Here is a 25,365-nt window from a genome sequence, read left to right as displayed (position 1 = left end):
TTCACAGAGGCATTTCAACCTCCCCTTTTCTCTTTATACATTTTTTTTTCTTTTTACGATTAAATAAAAAAATTATACAAAGCTTATTCATTGGTTAAAAACATTCATCATTATATATTTATTATACTATATATATATAATGTATTTGGACTGTTGGGTTTACTTTGGTGTTTTTCCTGTTCAGGCCTCAAAACTATGTTTTGGGCTGTTGGGTTACTATGGCAGTCCATCTTCTTTTTGTTTGTGTGTTTCTTGTATTTGGACCTTCTCTCATGTAATCTGTTCTGTTATCAATAAAGTAAGCCTTTGTCCAAAATATATATATATATATATATATTTTGGGTTTCAAAACGCACCGTGTTGGTTATCATCGTTTTCCTCCTTCTAAACCCTAAACCCTTAACCCTCCTTCGTCTCAGTCCCACTCCTCGTTGCTTGGCGTCTCCATTTTCTTCTCTCTCTCTCTTCTATTTTTTGTCTTTCGACAAGCTTCAGAAAACCCTAGAGAGTGGGAGAGAATGGGAATATTCGAGCCGTTCAGAGCAATCGGCTACACAACCAGCTCCGTCCCCTTCTCTGTTCAGCGGCTCGGCACCGAAACCTTCGTCACTGTCTCCGTCGGCAAGGCTTTCCAGATTTACAACGTAATTTTGAATCAATTTCTATTCATTTAATTTTTTTATTCTCCAAGCTGCAACTTTGATGCCCATTAATTTATGCTTAATTATTTTTTCGTGTTTTGTTTGAATTTGTCTTTTGTTGCAGTGCGCAAAGCTCAGTCTCGTCCTCGTTGGTGTGTTTCTATGTTCTTTTGTTTTCAAATTTGAATTTTCATGGGTTTTTTTTTTAATTTTTTTATTTTAATTAAGAACAATGTAATTATATGATTTACTATATAATTTAACGTTTGGAATTGATATTAGGTGTATCAATGAAGAATTGGGACTAAGTTGGCAATATAATTTGTCTAAATTCTTTCGAAATTATCTGCTTTAGACCAATCTATGCACGAATCTGCAAAAAAGTGTTGTTTGGCTTTTTAAAAATTAGCTTGGAGTTGTTTAAAAACTTCAGTTTTACTTTCACAAAAGAAAAGAATGAAGAAATCGCTCCGGGTGCTTCGTAACAACACTTTTAATGTTTGGGGAGCAGCATGACGTTGTGCTGGCAATTTTATTTTTGGTCTTTTATTTCCCAAATACTTTTTAATGCATTCTTGTAGGGCTTTTAGGTAGTTTTGTTCATGCACTATAATTATGATCACTTTTTTATTACCTATAAAAGGTCCACAATTGCCGAAGAAGATTCGAGCTCTTGCTTGCTACCGTGATTATACGTTTGCTGCATATGGGAATGAGATAGCCGTTTTTAAGCGAGCTCATCAGGTTGGTTAACAGTTTTTTTTTTTTTTTTTTTTGATAAATTTTGTTGAGGAGAAAGTGTTACTTAAGTAGTTAGAGTTATTGCTCCTGATACCTCCACACCCGTCCATTGTTTGTACTTTTCAGAGTTATTGCCTTCTTTCCCTTCGATATTGATCAACTATCCTAATTCCAAAGCTCTTAATTAGAATCTTATAAATAGCGTGCTACAGGAGAGTCATATGCTTCTATTATCAGAAGTATCTGATGGACTGAACTTCATGTTTAACACGTTATTTGATATTGTAACAGGTAGCAACATGGTGCAGCCATAGTGCCAAGGTCAATTCGTTGCTATTGTTTGGAGAGCATATCCTAAGTGTTGATGTTGAAGGTCATCTGTTTATATGGGCATTCAAAGGAATTGATGAGAACCATACTCCGATTGGACATGTTATGTTAGACAACAACTTTTGTCCTAGCTGTATAATGCATCCAGATACCTACCTAAATAAGGTAACTGCATTCTCAAAGAAGCTCTTTTGCAATTTTCTATGCAGAATAACCGTAAATGTTCAGTCATTAAATTTGATGCAACCTCATTTTTCTCTCAATTAAGATTAAACGCTATCTATAATCTGTCCAGATTATTATTGGGAGTCAGGAAGGTTCACTTCAACTTTGGAACATCAGTGCAAAGAAAAAACTCTATGAGTTCAAGGGATGGAATTCTTCTATCTGCAGTTGTGTTTCATCTCCTGCACTAGATGTTATTGCAGTTGGTTGTGCTGATGGAAACGTCCATGTTCACAACATTCGTTACGATGAAGAGCTAGTCACGTTTTCTCATTCAACACGAGGTGCTGTGACTGCCTTATCTTTCAGCACAGGTAAGAGTATCAGGATTTTGGTTTATACTTTACACTTTATGTTAATAACTGTCTATGAATTACTATGTTACCATGGTGCTGTGGAAGTTGTTGTGTTAGGCTTTGATACTGTAGGCGTATTTCTTTAATGCTCTATCCTGGGCCTCTTTAATGGAAATAGATTGAACCCAGGACAGTATAAATTATCATGCAAGGCTTAGAAATCTGGATATGGGGTTCTATACTTCAATCACACCCGCTCACATGGAAACATACAATGGTTGATGTTGAGCATGTTTTGCTGAAGGATTGGATCAAATGGAGATAAGTTGAGACATCCAAAATCTTATATATTGTTATGCAGGCTTAGATTTTCCATTGTGGGATTCTATATTCTCACCATGACCCTTCACATGTGGGCAACCAAGCCAAACACACTGAAAAATTAAATTGGGTGACACGGAGCATGTAAGGCCTTGATGTCATGTTAATGTTAGAGCGTCCAACTAAAAAGCAATTGGAAATGGGTGGAGAGGCCCATATCATAAATTCTTGTAATGCAATGCTTGAAATCCTTGATATGAGATTTTTTTTTTTGTTCTCTATCGGGTGAATTTTGGAATGAGTGCTATTTTTCATGCTGCTCCTGTCTTCCAAATAGTCTATTTTTTAAGGGGACATCAATCTTGAGTTATGTTTCATAGTTGATTCTCAGCTGTCTCTTTTGAGTTGGGAATTATATGTTTGTCCTACAAACAAAAAAAGAGAAATTAAAGGGTTCTGGCTGCTATATTTTGATGATTATCCATGAAGTCAGTTTCTAGTTTATGCTTATGTTTACTTATGCCTCCTTGTTAGATGGGCAGCCTCTACTAGCATCTGGAGGTTCTTCAGGTGTCATAAGCATATGGAATCTCGAAAAAAGAAGGCTTCAATCAGTAATAAGAGATGCACATGATGGTTCTGTACTTTCACTTCACTTTCTTGTGAATGAACCCGTGCTAATGAGTTCATCATCTGACAATTCCATCAAAGTAAGGGCACTTTATTGTTCTCTCTTACTTTAATTTGCATCTGGTTAAATTTCATTTGCATCTAGTTACTTGTCAAAATCTGTAGGGAGAACATAATTTCACGATTATGTATGATATTGCCCTAATCATATATATAAATGGAAATTTATTTGTTAATGCTCTGAAGAAACATGCAACCGTGATTAATCTAAATTCCTTCTTCATCAAGCAAAGAAGCCCTTTTATGAGCAAGAACATGACCTCTTGAACTGTTTCTGCTACTTCAGATTTATAAAATAGGTAGTTACTAGATAGTACTTACTTAAGTGCGTCCACCAAGTCACCGACATAGGCATATTGGTTGATAGTCGGACCCCAGTATTTATTATTACCAAACAAAATTTCTTCTTTGGCCTTGCCAAGATGTTATGTCCTCACTTCCAAAGGATCCGATTTGTGCTCACTTTATATCAATCTTTAGTTATTTTCTTCTCTATTATTTGCTTTTTCCTTCAAGTTCCACTGTGAATTGTTTCCTTTTTCATTTTATTGTTACAATCAAGAACATTGTTTTTTTAATTTTTTGTGGCGGAGTTGCTGCTTTTGTATTTTGAACATTTCAATCATTAATATTTGAAGGAATTAAGGCATTAGAAGGTTTTTACACTATCATTATTGTATGACCTTGTTTTACTTGGAAAGAAAAAAAATCATGTTTTTCTGTGCACCCGAATAATTGATTTGTACAACTCTTTATGCCCCTCTAGATGTGGATTTTTGACACAACTGATGGAGATCCTCGACTTTTACGCTTCAGAAGTGGTCATAGTGCTCCTCCACAATGCATAAGGTATTTTAGTTGTGACATTAATTTTAAGTGAATTTTAAATTCTTCCAGTGTTGTTGTTACCATAGATTTGGTGCTATAGGATTCACATATTCTGCCCATTGATTTTATGATCTTTGACTTCTATATATCTATGTTATCTTGTGGTGCTTATATGTATGAAGCAAAGTCCAGTTTTCTATTTCTCTATCTGTTGTGCCTTATCATGCAGCACTTCTGCACATCAAGTTAAGGACTTCCTCGATTTTAGTTTAAATTGTACGATAAATCATATGTAAGGGCTTTGGGTTTTCCATGATGCTTAAGCCATTACTTTCCTTTGAGGGTATTGGTTGGATTTCAACCTTCTTTATTAACCATGCTTGACTTCTAGGTTTTATGCGAATGGGAGACACATTCTCTCAGCTGGTCAGGACCGTGCATTTCGCCTTTTCTCTGTAATACAGGTTCGGACTCGGTCAGCATCATGTTTTTTGACCACCGTTTTTATTTTTGTTATTTATAATTCTCTTCAGTGTTTTATTTAGTTACATGTTGTTATCAGGATCAGCAAAGTAGAGAGCTTTCTCAGCGTCACATATCCAAACGAGCAAAGAAACTGAAGATGAAGGTATGGCTTGGAAGTACAATATCTTTGTCCTTATTTACAGTACTTAGTATAACTATACTGTGTTGGTATTATTGCTTTTTAATTTTTTCTTTAATTGAATTTCACATGACTCTTTAGTTCTTGGACAAATCATGATGCATGCACTAAAAATTTATGAAAGCACATAAATTAGTTGAAGATTTGTCTTTTTTTTTTGCTTGTAACACAGAATATTCTATTTATTGTGTTATTGAATGATAGTTTTAATTGTGGATTTCATCGAGGATGGTTGTGTTTCTTGTTTTTTCTTGTACCTTTTTTCTTAAGATTTTTTTTTTTTGCTCACTATGAAAACATTTCAAAGTGAACTTGATATGCATACACTACACTACATGAACTCAGATGTGATTACATGATATGGGTATGCATACAAATGTCTCATTTTTTGTTTGTTTGTTTTTATGTATTTTAAAAAATCTGTCCACACATTTGAGTGTCTGGTACCCGTACTGTTACCAATGTCTTGTTTTGTTGACATTATTATGCCTGGGTGAATTGAAGGGTCCATGTGATGCTTTATGTCGCTTTTCAGTGAGGTTCATCCATGAAGGATGATTTAGGTCCCAAGATCAGGCCACGACTGTCTTTTTGTATTTATATTTAAGTCACCATGATGGGTGATCATGAGACATGTCAATATCATGCCATTCTAATGATTTCATAACATATTAATGTGTTGCAGTTTGGATAGCAATGAAAAGAATGTCTGATCGTTTCTCAATGTTTCCAAAATGTTCAAAACCAGAAAATGTCTTAGATGAATCCATAAATTGATCACACTACATCTTCATCCTCCCTCCCTCTCTCTCTCCGTTTCCAAATGTTTTGCATCCTTCTGATGTGTGTCATGCTTCTCATGATACTCTGTTGATGAAGTATCATGTAGTCAAGACCATGTACTATGGCTTAGACATTTATACCCATTTCCTTGATGGTTAGATGAAACATTTTATCGCGTGAATCATAAGTTGACAAATCTATTTGAGCTCGCTGATAGTTTAACTATGTAATTTCTGTTTTCTTTACCTTTTAGGAAGAAGAGATAAAACTGAAGCCTGTCATCGCTTTTGATTGTGGTAAGGTCTTTCTCTCTGTGTAACTTTCTGTATTTGTTTTCATTTTAAGCTTCATTAGCTCTTTTACAACAAAATTTTTTATAGCACTTTACTGAAATACTACAGAAATTCTAAAAATTTCTGTAGGTTGCAATTTGCAATCTTATATTTCAATGTATATTATGATTGAACATAATAAATTTCAAATTTGTTTTGGTCTCTTCTTGAAAAAAAATTACTGGTTTTGTTTAAAAATCAATACCATAGATTTAATGTAGTTGAAGTCATTAAGACTGGTGTTAATTCCTATAATCCATATTCAAGATGAGAAACCTGTAACATTTTTGAATCATCTGATTTCTTTATGCGACAAATATCTTCAGCTGAAATAAGAGAGCGAGATTGGTGCAATGTGGTTACATGCCATATGGATACTGCACAGGCATATGTATGGAGACTTCAAAACTTTGTTCTTGGTGAGCATATTCTGAAGCCAAGACCGGAAAACCCCACACCAGTGAAGGTTAGATTCTGCTTGAAGCCTTGAATATAGCTCATTTTTTGGAACATCCATTTTCCAAGGTTGAATAATCAAATTTGGAATTACTCTCTTTGGATTCATATGATTCCCAATGAACCAGTTCTAATGACTATGCTCTGTGCAATCTTAAAGACTTGTTAAAACCACTTCGATACTGAATCATTTTTTTTAACAGTCTACAATATTAATGAACAGTTTTCTGTTGTTGGTAATAGGCTTGTGCCATCAGTGCATGTGGCAATTTTGCCATACTGGGGACAGCGGATGGTTGGGTTGAGCGGTTCAACCTCCAATCAGGAATCAGTCGAGGCAGTTACATGGACACGTCAGAAAGAAGGAGCTTTGCCCATGATGGGGAAGTGGTTGGAATTGCTTGTGATTCAACGAATACTGTAATGATAAGTGCAGGATATCACGGAGACATAAAGGTCAGTCTTTATTTCTTATTTCAAAAAATGATGCTCAACCTTTATGTCAGAGTTACTGGTAGGCAGGCTCACATAATAGCATACGAGGTCTGTGGTGCTCAAGGCGGGATTTACATTGATTTATGAGGGTGATGGTGGTGGGGCTGGCCTAAACCTTGTTTGTTGAAAGATATTACAGTTTTGCATGAAGATGCCTTTTGCCCTTGTATATATTGTCATCTTGAGTTATAAGAATCAGCAAAGTAAAGAAATTTTCTAAGCTTCCCAAGTTAAAGGGAGAAAGAAAATGGCCAAGTGTAGTTGGATGTTTCATCATGCCTCACTTGTTTTGGCCTGCAGGTTTGGAATTTCAAGGGACGTGATGTAAAATCTAGATGGGAAGTTGGGTGCTCCGTTGTGAAGATTGTATACAATCGTTTGAATGGTAACTTGTGTTTGACATATTTTTGCCATTTAGAGTTATTTGGCTTGGTTTTTTGGCACCATAAATGCCTTGGATAATAATGTGATCAAAATAACTTTCAGGTCTTCTGGCTGTTGTGGCTGATGACTTAATCATCCGTTTGTATGATGTTGTGGCATCAAGAATGGTTCGTAAATTTGAAGGTCATATGGATCGTATTACAGACATGTGTTTTAGTGAGGATGGAAAATGGCTTTTGTCATCAAGTATGGATGGAAGTCTTCGAGTCTGGGATGTTATTTTAGCAAGACAAATAGATGCATTGGATGTTGACGCGGCTATAACAGCATTGTCTCTGTCACCGAATATGGATGTTCTAGCGACTGCGCATGTTGACCAAAATGGGGTCTATCTTTGGTTAGTCTTCATTTCTATTGACTATTGAATTTTTATTCGGAGGTTGAGTTTTTAAATGTGATTGTTATGCATATAGAGTGGACGCTTCTTTTAAAGAAAAACCTTATCTAATCAGGAATACAGCAACAATGGGAGACTAAATAACTGACGCAGAACATAATTAAGAAAACAGCGTTAATGATTACAGCTCAATAACTCAGCCTACGGCTTTCTTCCAATCCTGCTCACCTAAACTGTACTCTCTCCAACCTTACCCTCTATAACCTTTGAAGACCCTTCCATACCTTTCCATCCAAATTACCCAGTTTGGAGCCAAGACACTGCAACCTCATATAACCTTAGGCCTTATCCCCTCCACCAAATGCATCATGATGTAGCATAGAACCAGTGGAAAGTTAAAAATATCAATTATCTTAAAATTTTAAAGTGAACGGTTTAGCATGCAATAGATTGTTTAATATTGTAGTATTTCGTATTTTCATTCCTTATTTTTTACCGGAAATTAAACCTGACAATTTGAACAGGGTAAACCAATCGATGTTTTCTGGAGCTTCAAAAGTCGATTCTTATGCAAGTGGAAAGGAAGTTAGGAGTGTTAAGTTGCCATCTATCTCTTCAACAAAAGGTTCTCTAGAGGAGGACTCTGACGAGCCTATTGTGGACCATCCACAATCCAAAGATGCTCCTGCATTTACTACTCTTGACTTTCAAATTCCTGATCTTGTTACTCTCTCATTATTGCCTAAAAGCCAGTGGCAAAGCTTAATCAATTTAGACACTATAAAGGTACTTTCTACTGGTGGTTATTGTTCAGATTCCAAACATTTGACTTCATTTGGAAATATTATATATTACATTTGTATCTGTTTCCCTGTACATTTTGTTGGTGACTGATCAGTAATTATGTTGTGGCTCTGCTATGCCCAGGAACGGAATAAACCAATTGAACTGCCAAAAAAACCCGAAAGGGCTCCTTTCTTTTTGCCTTCAATTCCCTCTTTTTCAGGAGAAATATTATTTACGGGATTAGAAAACAAGGAGGCCAAAGGTGATGACGTAGAACACACTAGAATAAAGTCTGGTCTGGCACCATCACAATTCTTGCAACATCTTCAGTCATCTGCAGAAATGAAAAATTGTAAATACTTTTAATCTCTTAGTACTGTAATATTCCACTTGTAATTCAGTTGTAATTTTGCCTTCTTGATTGTTGTAACATCTATGCAGGACATAATCGTCTTAAATTGTGTTTTTGGTTGCAGTTTCAGCATTTACTGATTATATTAAGAGTTTGTCTCCATCGACTCTGGACATGGAGCTTCGAATGCTTGAGATTGTTGATGATGAGGATGAGGAAGAACTTGAAAGCCGCCCAGAATTACTTTCAATCGAACTGCTCCTTGATTATTTTATACATGAGACTTCGTGCAGAAACAATTTTGACTTTGTACAAGCTGTAATCAAGGTGTTTCTGAAGGTATAGATTTCTCCTTTTTTGCTTTTAACCAATTAGTAGTGTTATCAGAAGGCTTTTGGAGCTTTTTCAATTCCAGTATATACCGACTTTTGCTACTTCCATTTGGTGCTCAAAGACCCTCAACGTCAAATAACCTCTTTCATTTACTTCTTTTTCTTCCCTGAACAGATCCATGGTGAAACAATTCGGTGCCAATCAAGACTGCAGGACAAGGCCAGGGAGCTCCTAGATATTCAATGCAAAACATGGCAAAGAGTAGAAAAGTTGTTTCAAAGTACTAGCTGCGTTGTCGCATTTCTTAGCAATTCACGGTTTTGAATGGCCCGAAATTTTGTCTCTGTATTTCTGATAATATTTCAGACGAGCGATTGTTCTGCCATTAACTAATACAAGCCTGGACTGATTATGATTCAAGGATTCTGAGTTGCAAACTTCAACTGAGAGTCTTCACTTATTTCCATGGAGTACTAGTTCGAGTGAAGACGATAAGTTATATATTCGCAGATGTGTAACGAAATGCTGAAAATTTCCTATCTGTAAAATTCTGTTGTAATCTAGTTTTCTGCAACTCCGCCCCTGTTCGAACACTTTTGAATTGCATATCCATTTTTCTTCCGGATTGTTTTCAAATACATTATTATATACAGACATTAGATTCATCAATGTAATATCAACATCGTAGTAGGGTTTTGAAAACGCCAATGAAATACATCGTTACATGACCATCTTACACATTTTCTAGCAAGTTGATTTGTACATTTACACGGTCAGAATACGCGATTGCGATACTCTCCAAGGGCCCATATGGGGAAGATGTTTCTGTACGCAGAATAACTGATCATGCAGTTCTTGTTAAACACTCCCATGATTTGCTGTGAAAATAAAACAAAGTAATATTAATTGCAAGATAAATATTATTACATGTATAACCTTCGACGCTAGCTTATAAATATAGGGAAATTGGATTTCCGACACTATTTTTTCTTGATGCACACTCTTGTTTACGACACTAACTTATCAAGAAATGTAATTGAACAACTGTGTGCAGAAGAAGAAAACCGGGTGCGAAAATCTTTCTCAATATACCTGTTGTGGGAAATCTCCATTCTCCATCTGTGAATTAATCAACAGCTTTGCTGCACGGTGCAAGGGCGCAGGGTCCCTCTCAGCCTAATCAATAAAAACGGTAAAAATAATATTACACGTGAATTTATCTGCTATTTCTATTAGCATATCTTTTTGTAGAAGAAACAAACATAGAGTGAGACACACCTGCCCTGCATCAATAAGACCCAGCATTGCCCATCCAGTGTTCACTATATGTGGCTTGTTCCCTTCGAGGTTTGTGTATACCTATTTAATAACAAAATATTGTGTTATGCTATAACATAAATGTCTTGTCAAATAGTCTGACGACATATTAACATCAAAATGTTTCTATGTTACAACCCAAAATGTTCTCTTACTGTAGTGTTCTCGCTACATAGAAGTTTTACGTTGTCTGACAAGATGTTGACAGTGTTGGGTTATTCTCTATATTACTAATTAGTTTTATGGTGGAACCTCAACTTTCTACCCAAGAAATCATTACCATTTTATGGGATAAATCATACATCCCTCCCCATCTTTGAATTATAATCATTGGTCCCTTACCTTGTTTTGGCATGAAAGGTAGCTCTCTCCCCAGCCGCCTGAATCAAGTTGTTTGGACAGCAAGAAATCACATGCTTTTCTAATGCTATGACTTGTTTGGTAGGTCTTACCGCCAGCCACCAGCCCCTTTATCCCAAACCATGTTCCATAGGTGTAGCAGACTCCCCAGGACCCATGCCTGAAACATTATTCGACTGATAAAAAAATTCCATGGGGTAAAGTGAATAATTCAGGAGGTATAACAATAATTAGCCTTAATTTAATTATTACTCTTCTAATTAATGAGTTTTACGTATGGAGAAGGAAATTACCACGAGCCATCAGGTTGTTGTATGCTCTCGTTGAATTTGACTGCCCTTGCAATACATGCTAATATTTCTTTCCTCCTATGTCCTGGATATAACTTCATGAATGATTTAAGGCCTTGTATTGCTGCTGATGTGCATTCCACGTACCTACATTTTTTTAAGAAGATATATATTATTTGATGTAATTGCCTTGGAAAATAAAAGTAAAGAAATAACTCAAATTATCTTTGGAGCTTACTGATAGTCAATGATGATATCTCCGAACGTTTCAGCTGGATTGATCATCTGGTATTGAAATATGTCTCAGATTCTCTCAACAAAATTAATTAACCACAATTAACAAGCTTTTACTTTAAAAGATTGAAAAAGAAAGAATTGCTTCTTCACCTCCAACCAGGGGTAAGATCTTGTGAGTTCATAGGAAGCAAATCCTCCAGTACTGTTCTGTTGTGTTCAAGAACAAAATTTAATTTAAGCATAACAATAGACAATTGAATGTACAGAAACCAGACTCTACTGTATTATTGACATTCTCTCACCAAACCTAATTGTCAGACAAGGGCATATTTTGTGTGAACTTAGGTAGCCGACTCATGCAAGAATCGACCTGATCAACTATTTACATTCATAGTCTGACAACATATAAATGTTCTTATATTGTCAGACAATCTCATGACAAGAGAACTTACAATTGTCAGAGAAGCTTAAGCTATTTAGTTCCATGTCTACTTAATCAACTGCCAATAGAATTGTATAAGATACTAATCACTAAAACCATTTTTTACCTGTAGGGATAATATCACATTAACAGCATCATATAGGTGATCAGTCTGTACGGCTTCTCCTACTATTTCAGACGGTATACTTGATAGTAAAAGGGCTGCCTGTAAGCAGTCGGATACATAGTCAATTGAGATGGTGCGCATAGTTTTAGTCCGCATATCATTTCAGAAAAAATCATTTGCGCGACAGATCTTTGTGCGACAAAAGTTTAGTCGCGCAAGTGTATTTAGCGCGACGAAACTGAGGCGCTGTCGCTTAAGTGCGCTGCACCAAAAGTAAAGTAGCAAAACATTTGCGCAATGCGAATATTCGTTGCGCTAAGGGACTTTGCACACTAGAAGCCAACTTAAAAAGATTACCTTCAAACCTTCTGCCGTACAATCTGAGACAGGCCAGCCATTGTCTGGAGTGGAGAAGGGCCATCCACCCTTGGAAATGTGACGGTACCAGTTACTAGGGTTTCTGGAGCTGTTTGTCCGAACCTTAATTGATTAAAAAACAGTTAAGTAGTTTTGCATGCAGTAGTTTTGGCATATATATATATATATATATATATATATGTTTTGGCATGCAGTAGTTCAGACGATATCTAGTTTAAATTAATACAAGTTATTTTGAGTTTAATTACTTGTGTGTTTTTTATAAAATCGTGCGCCTTCTTCAGCATTGAACCAGATTCAGTAAAGAGGTTGGTTGCAAGGATTGCTTGAACAGCCAAAGCAACATCCCAACATTGAGATCCATTATATCCCTATACATGATCAAAATAATGTACGTTCAGTTAGTCCCACATCTTTTAAAAAATAGAGAACTATTATTAGCACTCCAAAAATCTAATTGTGCACTTCTCATAAGAGTATTTTTGATCCAAATATAGAAAGTTTAGAGTGCATAATTAGATTTTTAGAGTGCTAATAACAATTTAAAAAAAAATAATAATCTCATCATTTATTAATAAGAGATAAATTATGTTAAAAATTCTTTTTGAGGACCTGCATCTTCATTCCATCTTCAGCAACCCAAAGATAATCTTTGATTCTTGAGAGATGATGCTTGTATGGTTTTGAATTTGGATCCTCCGCCCAACAACAAATCATGTTTAGTACCTGTTTATATAGACAATGCACTGGGTACATTTTTCTGATAGAGTAATACCTTATTTTATACTAAGGTATAAAGGATATGGGCTAAGTCACACAATAATCATACAGCCTGCTTTTCTTCTTGGTTCAAGGGCCATGAGTATTATATAAATAATATCAAATATTTATTGTGTATAGTTGTATTCTCCTTTTTATTTAATATTTTTAAACAAACCTTATTGACAGGTCCAATGCAAATATATTGAGTATTTTCATCCTCATAGTGTATGTGTTGCATTATAGTGCGGAGAGCCTTTTGCCTTAGTGTAGAGAAGGGCCATCCCTTCAGAAGAGGCTCCCCAACCTTATGAAGAGATCCCCACAACATGTCCTGTAAAAGGGGATGTGGGTAATACAAATCCTCCTGCAAATTTAATATGGAGATTAAAACATGAAATAAATTTAGGTTTAGGGTTTCGATTATTGGTCCAACTCAACCAATAGAAAAAGTATAATTAGCAGTTGAGCCAACAGACCGACCCTAAACTTAATAACCTAATGATCTAATTATAATTATAAAACATTTCTTTTTCCTTTTTGAGCTGGAAGTTGGAATAAATCAAGACATCAAGCATATTTCAGACCTAACCTGCCCACCACTGTTTCCCCTTTTTCTTCTGTTTTGTTCTGATGTCTAAACTTTAGGTCATTCATCTTTCTAAGGCTAATTACACTTTCTTTTCTTTTCTGTAAAAAAAAAAAGGGTTTAGGAGGAGGTGAGGCTACCCATCTCAAGGTTAGGGCATACCACAAGTCTTTTTCTTTGTCTTTTTTGAAGATTGTCGACCAAGAGGAATTGCTAATAGTAAGACTCGAACTTAGACCTTGGCCTAGCTAAGAAAATAATTCTTACAAACTCAACCAACCCTCGTTGCGCTAATTATGCTTTCTTATATCATTTGAGTTGAAGCTTAAGAACAAGCCACGCACCTATTTATTTTCAAAATTAAACTGTTAATTAATTACTATATATTATTATCCGTGTGTATATTATATCCTATTTAAAACATACCAGATTATGCAGAAAATGATGTCATGAGATCAGATTTGGTTAGGTAATTAGAAAGAAAGCCATCCCATTTATAATTTGTTTGTCAAATGACTCCATATCTGATCCTTAATTGGTTGAGCGGGTCTTACATCCTTCCTTCCGCCAAATTTGACACTGCTTTGTTGTCATCCTTCCTTATTCTATATTATATTAAACTCTTATTTTGTATCTGTTGCACAACTTCTTATTCACGTGGAAGCTATAAATGTTTTAATCGTATTTGTTGTGATGTTCATGAATGGTTCATAATATTACAAAGATTTGAGTCTTTAGACCATTAAGGATGTGGTTACTTTGCCAATTTGTGCAAGTATTTTTTATGAGAAAAAATAGAGATGAACGGTTGCTATTCATCTTCTCGCCATATCAAAATATACTCCAGATAGGTCAATTGCAAACCACAAAAAACATTTTGAAAGAAAAATAATAGACGAAGTTAAGCGATAGATAGTACTTGTATAACTTTTTTCTCTTATTTAATAAGAAAAATAGTAGAATGAATACTACACGTAGTAAGTACCTCAGCACATAGATTTCTTGCTTGATCCCAATCAATCAGGTGATAGGAAAAGGTATAAAGTTCTCTCCTGAGAGATAAAATAAGGCCGTCGATAGGACCTACAAATCTCTTTCCGTATAAATATGACATGGGCAGATAAACCATCCTACAGTGACACCACATTCGACCTGCACCATCATTGCATGCATATGATTACATGAAAATCATTTCATGATTGACTTTTAATTATATTTACTTCTTAGCTTTTTCTTTTAGGGTTTAGAGTTAATTAAAAATCTCACATATTATACACGTAAGATGGAGAAGAATAGAAAGAAAACAGTTTGATTTATATGTACCTGGGTGTATTGGGAGAGAGTAAGGTAAAAGCCACAGTTCTGGGGGCAGAGGATTGTTTCCGCTCCATTCATATACACCAAGCACCTTCCCAATTCCATTCCAAATTAAGTTATGCATGCAATTAAAATACATATTAAATTGAGTACGATTGAACATGATGAAGGCTTTATCTAGCTAGATTCACGTACGTCTTTTCATGTATGAACATATTATGCCGCGACCAAGAGAACAGTTAATGTAAACATATATATATATATATATATATAGAGAGAGAGAGAGAGAGAGAGAGAGAGAGAGAGAACCTTTTCATCGGTAAAGAATACATCGGGCCATCGACAAGCTATAGGGTTAAGGTCTAATATTGTCGTGTAATTTTACCTTTGTCACCTCATTCGATGGTGAGTCTCTTGCATGATGAGACTTGGAGCCTTGAGAGGCTGATGAATATTTCAGTTTAATTTTTGTTTGTTTGTAATCTTAATTTTGCCCTCTAGTACACATAATTTGTGAACGTTTCAACTGTATTCTTCTCACTGGGAGGAAATATATATAGTTGTATAACCCTAATCACAATTAATCTAGGAAATAATATACGAAATGTGTTAAGGTAAGAAATCCTCAATACAATCAAATTACAATATTTATCTTCCTATTTATCACTCTGTGTTTTTCTTTAGAATAATACTTGTGTGTTAGTAAAAAAAAAACATTGATATTTAAGGATGCGTATGAATTCCTACTTAAAATTTTTTGTGGCCAATTTTCAGAAATACGTGCTTATGATCGAAACTAGTCATATGAAAATTACTTTGCAAATTAAGATTATCTCTATAAAAAATAAACTAAAGAAAAAATTAGTATCCAATCCATAGTTTCTAATGTTCATTGAGTGAGACCTTATCAGTTTTGAGATTTTGATCAAAGTCCCTAGCATTAATGCATTAATGCATTAATGATTTACATTTCAGTTACATAATTTTTAAAATAAAAATTAGTCATTGCTGGGCGTTTGTTGCGCTGGACTATCTCGGACTGGATTAGCTTCAAGGACTAAGCTGGACTGGCTTAGACTAGACTAAACTGGACTAACTTAGTGAAGCGTTTGGTGCAGTATTGGACTAAGAAGCTGGATAATAACAAATTCTAATATTATTTTATTTAATATATAAATTACTAATATTTTATTATGATCTTATCTTTTTCTCCATCTTTTCTTCTCAGACCTCTCAATTCATCTCTTTCTCATTCCTGGTCAAACTCCTTATTGATTCTAGTCTCTATTTCTCTGTCCTCCCTCCCTCTCTAGCTATGCGTTGTTCGAACGGAACCTCACGGCTCCAATTTTCCCGATGAGTTGCAGGTTTCCCGATATGTTTTTTGGCCAACCCTCATTAAATTGGATGAAGTTAGCACGCCAAAAAATTCATCACCATCCCTGGACCAAGATCTTAGCTTTGCATGCTCGAATTTGTCATGGATTTGAAGAAGCCCAAACAGCCCGAGACTTCCAAGCCATTTTCCGAACACATTTTGGCCTCGATTCAAGTAAAATCGTAATCTTGTCACTCCCAGCTTCAATTTGGTATATTTTATATGAAAGTTGGTTGTGAAATGGATCTGAAAGAAAGTCGGGAAATTAATGATTAATCTAGGTGACCGGCGATGACGAGGAGTCTGTCGGGAGTGGTCGTTGAGCATGACAAGAACGAGAAATAGAGGATAGTCTTAGCTAGTCCCATGGTTATTGGGGGGTCTCACTAAGACCTCTTAGTGAAGGGTTTTGTCCATGCTAGTCCCCTTTAGTCTCATTAATGTTAGTCCCAGCATGGAACAAACACAGTATTGGACTAATAGCTAGTCCAGTCTAGTCCAGTCCAAGTTAGTGAGGGCAAACAAATGCCCCCTTAGGGTTTTAATACTCACATCCTTACTAAATTCCTAATTAATTTTCAATTCAAAACATTTTCAAAATATAAAAAATAAAATTAGAATAAGTTTGTACCCATTAATTTTTTTCAGTGTTCTAAAAATCATTACAGGCGGTCTAGACATTGGGCGGTGGAGGTCCGATGCGATTTGGGACAAATCGTTTACAGAAATCGGGAGAAAGCTAGGCGCTCCCTAGGCGATCTAGACGCTCTAAGCGGTGCTAGCTAGGCGTCATGTCTAGGCGGATTGAATCTCGTTGTCCTCCGCCGCTGCTTCTGCAACTTTTGTTTCAAACTCTCTTCTTCGGCTCTATGCACAGTTCTTATCATCGTCTTCTGCACTGCTCTAAATTATCTGGTTTAAGCAGACTTTCATCTGCAACTCAAGCTCTCGTGAAGCCAAACTTGAAGAAGAACGAAATTTACAGAGGAGGAAGACGAAACAGAAAAATAACCAAATAGGAGACAAGATGTGAGAAAGGAGGAAGAGGAAACGGAATCAAAATAAAGGGCTTTTCGTATTCCAAAGTGTCAAAATGGTGTTGTAATGTGCACCACTTTTCTGTATTGACTGCCATTGCCCACCACTAATTAACCTTATCATTAAATGCTATAATTGATTTATTTATTTATTTTTGGCACCATTAAATCTTTGACAAGGGATTGAGACCTTGGGTAATGTGAGAGAGGTCGAGTGAATCTTTCGACTTGGGTTCCACCGATTGGAGTGATGTGGGAGAGGTGGAGGGCTCGTGGGTTTTTTTTTTTCCTTTCTTTTTTATTTTTATTTTTTATGTTGTATTATTTTTTTAAAACACCAAACCATATTATATACTAAAAATCTTAAGTTACAAAATTATATATCTATATATTATTCTTTTTAAAAAATAACAAGAAATTTATCTATATATATATTATTCTTTTTGTAAGCGTCAATATGCACTTAGTTACAAGATATACAAAAAATTTATTTAAATCCGCCTAGGTCGCCTAGGTACCAGGCTGCCGCGGGATTAGCGCCTAGCGTTTTTTTAGAACCTTGATTTTTTTTTTTTAATAAAAATTTTCAATTTCAATTTTTTAATCTTATATGTACCCATTCATATACCAATTTGTTATATGTAAAATGTACCTTTTTAAAATATAAAATGTACCATTTTTGTTTTGTATAAAATTCATTCAAACTTTTTTCTTATCCATTTTTTAACTTATATGGGTACATTCTATTTCTTTTATTTGAGAATGTATCTATGTCAAGTTAATAGAAGAAATTTAATAATGTTATTAAACCTAAGATATATATATATATATATATATTTTTTTTTTTTTTGAAAAATGTACCTATGTTTTGGTTCAATAATTTTTTGGTTACTATTGATGAACATAACCATGTGTGTACACACACACATACACAATATATTGGAGAGTATAATTTATCTTAATATTTTTCTATCCCATAAATTATGGGTTTTATTTAAAATTTCATTAATATAAATAACTACAAATTTTATTTTTAATTTAAAAATATAATAACTACATAGAAATACATTATTACATTAATGTCAGAGACTTCAATAAAAAACTGAAAATCACAAATGTTTCAGTCAAAGAACATTGATAATTAAGGACCGCATCCAAAGTCTCTCTAAATTAAAACTAAGGTCATCAACTGTATTAAATGGATAGGTGGTTCATAATACTATAGTCTATTGACTAAACAAACAGTCTATTTATTTGTTATAATTGATTGACCAAACGACCTTAATTTAATTGATTTTTTGCAAAAGTAATCATCCTTACAGAATGATTCATAATATGCCCGGTTTAAGTTATAAGCATGAAGTTTTAAAAATAGACCATGAATAATTTTGAGTACAAAGTATTACTCGAATATCCAAGTACTATTCTTTTCTTTAAGTCCTAGCCTTACTTTTCATTAAAATGTAATATCTATCTAATAGGACCACATTTCTTTTGGTCAATATAGGACCGCATTTTTGTTTTAATTGGTTAATATAGGACCACATCAATAATGAAGATTTATTTATTTAATTTTTGTATCTGTGCGCATATTAACTTTTTCCTTTGATTTTACATTTTGAAGATTTATGCATAATAGATACTCTTGACATTTTTTTTAACAAACAATATTTTCTACACTATCCAAATAGAGAAACTATTAACACTTAAAACCAAATTGAGAGAATTTGTTAAGAAAAAAAAAACAATTTGAGAGAATTTGTTAAGAAAAAGGATTGCTTACTGAAAGCCACATCTTTCCCCATGATGGTATGAAGGTAACTCCACCACGATCAAGAATCCATTTTCTTGCCTTATCCATTGCGCCATCACCACCGTCAATTTCCTCTCCAAGCAATCTCAAAGTGACATAGGACAGAGCTGTACAAAACATTGTGCTGGGCCCTTCTATATGCAGTCCCCAACCTCCATCTATATTCTGCATTTTGTTTATCCAATTTAGTTTGCAGGAAAGGAGAAGTGTTAGTCGTACTCTCTCATAAGTCATACCCAAGTGCTAGCACTATTTAATATAAAGAAATAAATATCCTAGTAAGATTAATCTTCACACATCATGAGCTAATTTGTTGTTATACCATAAAAAAAAGAGTTAAGGATCGAACACAAAACTAATTGAAAACAGAATGAATAGCGAAACTTTTATAAGCTTTTGTAAGATTTCTTAACGTTTCAATGTCACACATTTTTTCACAATTAATTGTAATTTGAAAATTTTGAATAGGAGTTGGGGCCTCGAGAATTATTAAAAGTCGCATCAAATAATAGAGATCTAATAGAGATGTGCAGAATTATACAAAGAATCATTTTATCTATTAATAATATACCCATGCAAAGACAAGGGATCAGTTGAGTGGTTTAGTTATGTCAACCCCATGTTGTTAATTAAATTCTGAGATCAAGATAATTGATTGGTTCCTATTCCTAATAGATGGCAAGTCAGCCATGTCAATTGACAGGTAGCAAAGCATAAAGGAAAAGAAATTAAATACTTGATTAGTATACCTGGTGGTTATACAGATAGCGGCAGATCTCCTGTTGATGCTGGTCATGCGGCAAGATTGTATGAAGGGCCCCAGTTACATATAAGCCAACAACCTACGACACATTTCATTGCTTAAGCTAATTAGTGTGTTATAAGAGTAAGACAACTCTCATATTTAGTGTAGTCATACGATGTGAACAGTATAATAAGGTATGAAATTCATATAAATAAAAATTAATACCAATTAACCGTAATGCTAATGTTGACTTGTACGATAGTTAAAACTGACTAATTTGTATGATTGATTTGCAACGTTGGTGCATGATATAAGAGATGCTCGATTGCAAAATAAGAAGCTAGCTAGTTAGAGTTCATGAGTTACTGTGTCTGCAATTATTTTATTGTTGCTAATCGTTCTTTATATGATTATTCGGGTTTTAACAAACATTTAAATATACAGAAAACTAACATGCAGCAGAAACAACAACAAAAAAAAGGGGAAAACAAATAAAAGACGAGAGGTGTATATATAAACAGATGGTCAAACGGTCTCTTAGTATTTAAAATTGAAACGAATAAGCGAAAATAGTGGACCATCAATAATGAAGGAGCCAGCTTGATTTTATTGTAAAGTTGTTTTGCATACAATTGTATACTAGTTATTGTGTATATACAAACATTATTATTTGGTGGTATAATTGATGTATATCCTATTCTATGTTTTTACAATAATAAAATGAATAAATATGATTACGACATAGAATTAATGTATATTATTTGTATGATATATATATATATACACACACATATATATGTGTGTGTGTGTGTGTGTGTTGGTCTCTGTGTTGGAAACTAGGAACAAATTGGAGGGAATGAGAGGGAAAAGAGGGGACCATTATTGATAAAGAGAGATTGAACATAATTCATCACTTGTTCAATAATAAAAAGTTTTTTTATAGAAGGATGAAAGAAAGATTTTTGCTTAAAAATTTGTGATAATTAGTTTTCTGATACAACGAAATGTTTACACTACTAAGGGGCTGGGTAGCTAGAAAATAATTTGGTATCGACTTCACCATGCATGAAATTTACACTTAAAAATCTCTCTCACAATTGAAAAATACTATTAAATTATAGTACTAAGTGGAATAATTACTACCAAATTATATATATATATATTGGGTCGACAGTTTCATTATCATGTTACACTTATTTGTGATATTTTATAATTCTATTTGAACAACTACAAGCGGAAGAAAAGGGGACCATTTATGTAATGAAAAGGAATTAATCAATATAGTATGTTTGTATGAACACTCCATGAATTTTCGAGGCATATATACATCTATTTATACCGCCTTCTGAAGTCAATAGTGTTTAATTATCACTCATCACCATCAAAGAGAAGATAAGATAATTGAGAAGCTGTTTATATGGAAAACCTTCATAATTTGGACATGAATAATGGCATTTTCGTCAAGTCCATACAATTTATGTGGGTGCATATAAAGTCATTCATTAGTTTTATTACAAGGGCTCATATCATATGAGAACCTTTAGTGTGATCATCACATCTTCATTCAGTGTTACCAATAAAATCATGTTAGAACATGAATTTATTCATTAATATATACTTTAGGCCCACGAAATATCAGCTCTATTGTTTATCCATATCACAAAACCTTCCATGACTTATCGGTTGACTTGCTTGAGGAATAGTTTCACAAAAATGGAGACGAACCGGAATAACGTCTGATCTTGTTTCTAGATTGAGTGGAAAAGGGATATATGAAGCTTGCTATGCTCCTCTTTATAACAGTTGGATTATAATTTCATATACAAGTACATGCACTCATAAGTTCAGTTTTGTCAAATATGCCACTTTACGCGTAGTGATATATTCCGAAAAACTCACTGAAAATCCTTAGGTTAATTCAACTATTTACACAGAAAGATATGTTTATAGAAAATCGTTCCAAATCACATATGTGAGGTTGCAGAGTCTAGAACTCTAGATCTTACTTTGTCCAAATCTCTCAGATTATCTTGAAGCAACGTTGCATATATTACATTTTTAAATAAATTAATTTTTCATATATTTAACAATATATTAAAGAAAATTGGCTAAGAGTTTTCTTATTAAAAAAATGGTAAAAGGGGCTTTCTAATAACACTCCCTTATTTTATTTGACGTTTTGGTTTAATCCAACGAACGCTATTATTTATTTTACTTTCGAACAACGTGAATGGTTTTTTGAGCTCCATTTGCGATAAAGCTAGTTTATAGCTAGGGCTAAATAGGGGTTAAACATTGAAATCTTACCAAGCCAGGTAGAAGAAACAAAGGTCCACCATAGTCACCAGGCCAGAAACCATCGTCAGCCTGCAGAGTTGAGTAATATCTCAAGGCCCTCCTCAACGTGATTCCCACTGCTTCCTCGCTTATTACTTCCTCCTCGTCACCACTTTTGTCTTTCACCTGATCTGATACTACTTGCTTCTTTTCACTTGCTTCCTTTGCGAACTTTGTATTTATTATATGCACACATATCCAGAATTCATATTATTTCATATCATCAGTTTCAAATAATGATCTTGTGAAAGAAATCATTCACGCACGTACAGTGAGCTGAGTCTCACCTGAAGTCTCATTAGGAGATCGGAACTATGTTTTGTGCGAAAACGATTCTTGTGAAACTCAAGACGAACTTTGTCCACTTGAGCTCTCTCTTCCGGTGTTCCGAGGTTTGGATCAAACTCCCAATATTGTCTTCCGACGTGATTGTTCACACTAGTAAGCCATGGCTCTCTGCCTTCTGAAAGCTTCAACCTCCACATTATATTCTTTTAGCTAATAATTAGACACACTAAGCAACTGCATACATGAGAAAACGTACCATGATTAACAAAACAATCATCTTTGTGTATTTGTATCAAAGCTAAACATGACGATGAGTAGAACCTGGGGGTAAATAATAGGGGAATGTGATTTTCCGTGTGAGATTGCACAAATTTTTCCAACAAACAAAAGTAACATGAAGAAAATTAACTTTCTAATGATCATGTGCAATATATAAGCATGAATTAAAGGAAAGTGTAAGAGGAGAGGAAAGGTTTCCTTAGCTAATGCACTTACGTTTTGGGTTTGGAGAAAAGTGTATAGTTGGTCAAATAGCTCAATTTGTGATCTTCTTAGTGTGTCACAATAACGTCCTTATATACATCTTACACATGACATGATTACCAAAGTACCCATCGATATGTTATTTGTTGTGCTCTGGCCGGTCAGTGCAAAACCAAATTTAGATTATCTCACCAAAATACAAACCCACAATTGAACAATTTAAAATACAAGAAATAAAGACACCGAGAGACTTACGAAGTTCAGCAAAACCCTACTTACGTCCCCGGAGAGATATTGCTCTTCACTATGAGAATAACTAGTACAAGATACACTTGAGTTAAATCAACATAACTCAAACCCCAATCCCTTGTACACTCACAGAATTTTCCCAAGAGCCTCACTCTATCCCAAGAGTTTCTCATTCTCACTCTCTATTTTCTCTCCTTTGTGTTCTCCTCCGGATGCTCTCTCAATGCATAACTATTTCCTTTGCTTATAGTCATGCACCGATAACTATGCCAACAACCAAGACCAAGTAAATCTTCAGTTCACACGGCAACACCCTTTTCTATACCTAGCCTATAAAGTACAACTTTTCTCCATTTGCCATTTCATGCATAAAAATAAAACATGCACAATTGCGTGCAAACAAACACAAAATCAAGATTTGCTTGCTTCCAACTTTGGTTGGGCAGTCAACATGTCTTCTCTTGAAACAAGGCTTCCATGCCACAACCGAAAGCCAGAAAGTTACAATTACAAAATTGTTGCCAACTCATAAGTACATGAGCCAAACACAACATCATTGTACCTTTTTATTTTTAAAGCTATGGTCAATCACACTTGACATCGATCTTATACTATCTAAAAACAGTTGGGTTCCCACTCCACGAAGAGAACCCAAATTTAATTAACGTTGACATGTGTGTCAACATGTCTAAATTAATGGGAATCACGTGGAAATCAATTGATTTATATGTCTAAATTTTGTAGGAAATATTAGACGTGTGGGAGTGGGTGTCGTGGGAGGCGGGGTATGACATAGGCACCGTTCTTTTAGGAAATATATAAAGTTTCTAGTGTTGTAGGCAAGGTTCTAAAAATCACTAGGCGCTAGTCGGGTGGTGGGTAGGGGCCTAGTGTCTAGGCGGATTTATGTAAATTTATTATATATCTTGTAAATAAGTGTCTATTTACACCTAAAAAAAAGACTATGCTTGTATGGATAATAAAATAATGATAAAATACAAATTAGGTACACCATTTCCATAAGTATACCACCATGAAACCAAAAAAGAAAAATGCACACAATTAATAAAAAAAGATAAAAAATAAAAAAAATAAAAAAAATAAAAAAACTGCCTAGGTGCTGCCTAACTCTTCGCCTAGAAGCCACCTAGCTTCTAACCGATTTTTCCAAACGCCTTGCCCAAAATCGGGGCAGGGCTCCACCGCCCAGCGCTTCGGCCGATTTTAGAACAGTGGTTGTAGACATAATTTACTGAACAATTATGGAGGCCAGAGAGAGGGGTACGGCGGCATAGAGAGAGAAGAAAGAGATGTGTAATTGTGAGATGTGTGTTATCTCACACCATTGTGTCTTTATTTATAGTAGTAGGGAAGGTAAATTCCTTACCCCAATAGGATTACAACTCTAATATGATAATATCTAGTCTAAGAGATATGGTAGAATCCCATAAGGATATCCCAGTTATGATAGGATTTACATAATCACATTCATAATCTAATAGGACTGCAACACTCCCCCTTGAGTGTGTAAATACTCAAACAAATAGCATATCAGGTCTTCAGCGATGAAGTAAGTACAGTTGATGAAGTTGTCGGCACAATGAGCGAATGCGAGTCTCAAATCAACGGAAGAATGCATAAAAGGTAAAACTCACAAAACCTCGCTATGGCGTAAAACCCATAGATTAAAGAGAAAAATGAGAAGTTGCATTAAGTCAAAACTATACATCTTCTGGACGCAATGAGAAGAGCTCACAAGGGTATGACCAACCCACGATAGGTGTCTTGTCAAAACCTAGTTAGGTAGCAAAAACCCAGTGGGAAAAATGCTCCTCATCGTAGGTAAAAAAAGTATATTAAGATCAAATGAGTATACTTCTGGATACTCCCCCTAAGTTTGACAGAATTTCCAAATGAGAACTACAAGCATTGCATATGAATAGTTAGGCGTATCAATTCCTCAGAAAAGCTTCTGGAAGGTTGACTTCGGCAGTGATGTCGTGTAAAGGTCGACAAGGTTATCTAGGATCGACTTGCATGACTTCAATCTCCTGATGTTTTGCTGATGTAGATGTACACACAATCTGTCTTGCCGTTGTCTTCATTGATGGATCATGTCTTGGTCGGGTTGATACATACGGCATAATCTTCATGGATCGTCGTCGGGACTCAACGATAAATGAAAA

General features: G+C 34.8%; 2 protein-coding genes across 2 annotated transcripts; one reads left to right on the top strand and one right to left on the bottom strand.

Moving 5' to 3' along the window:
* The first annotated feature begins 340 nt into the window (after positions 1–340).
* On the top strand, positions 341–9,675 carry LOC137730944 (U3 small nucleolar RNA-associated protein 21 homolog). The gene is made up of 18 exons (XM_068469962.2): positions 341–644; positions 766–793; positions 1,285–1,385; positions 1,674–1,877; positions 2,008–2,251; positions 3,089–3,264; positions 4,011–4,093; positions 4,464–4,536; positions 4,635–4,700; positions 5,773–5,815; positions 6,178–6,317; positions 6,551–6,763; positions 7,103–7,187; positions 7,289–7,583; positions 8,108–8,369; positions 8,511–8,721; positions 8,846–9,060; positions 9,229–9,675. The coding sequence occupies exons 1-18, from the start codon at positions 519–521 to the stop codon at positions 9,376–9,378; spliced, it is 2,715 nt and encodes a 904-aa protein (XP_068326063.2). The 5' UTR covers positions 341–518; the 3' UTR covers positions 9,379–9,675.
* LOC137730945 (cycloartenol synthase 2-like) lies at positions 9,638–23,026 on the bottom strand. The gene is made up of 19 exons (XM_068469963.2): positions 22,943–23,026; positions 22,447–22,681; positions 22,130–22,330; positions 19,827–19,919; positions 19,048–19,242; positions 14,856–14,940; positions 14,518–14,684; positions 13,122–13,310; positions 12,797–12,910; positions 12,433–12,555; positions 12,164–12,286; positions 11,807–11,905; positions 11,409–11,465; positions 11,260–11,306; positions 11,025–11,168; positions 10,714–10,891; positions 10,333–10,413; positions 10,147–10,230; positions 9,638–9,932 (listed from the first exon to the last, which is right to left on the bottom strand). Exons 2-19 carry the CDS (start codon positions 22,642–22,644, stop codon positions 9,828–9,830), a joined length of 2,283 nt encoding a protein of 760 aa, XP_068326064.2. The 5' UTR covers positions 22,645–22,681; positions 22,943–23,026; the 3' UTR covers positions 9,638–9,827.
* Positions 23,027–25,365: the final 2,339 nt, after the last annotated feature.

Source organism: Pyrus communis, chromosome 16 (assembly GCF_041283825.1).
Source record: "Pyrus communis isolate YQ-2024b chromosome 16, ASM4128382v1, whole genome shotgun sequence".
NCBI classification, from domain to species: domain Eukaryota; kingdom Viridiplantae; phylum Streptophyta; class Magnoliopsida; order Rosales; family Rosaceae; genus Pyrus; species Pyrus communis.
The sequence above is the reverse complement of the archived record's forward strand: the minus strand, read 5'-3'. Positions and strand labels throughout refer to the sequence as shown.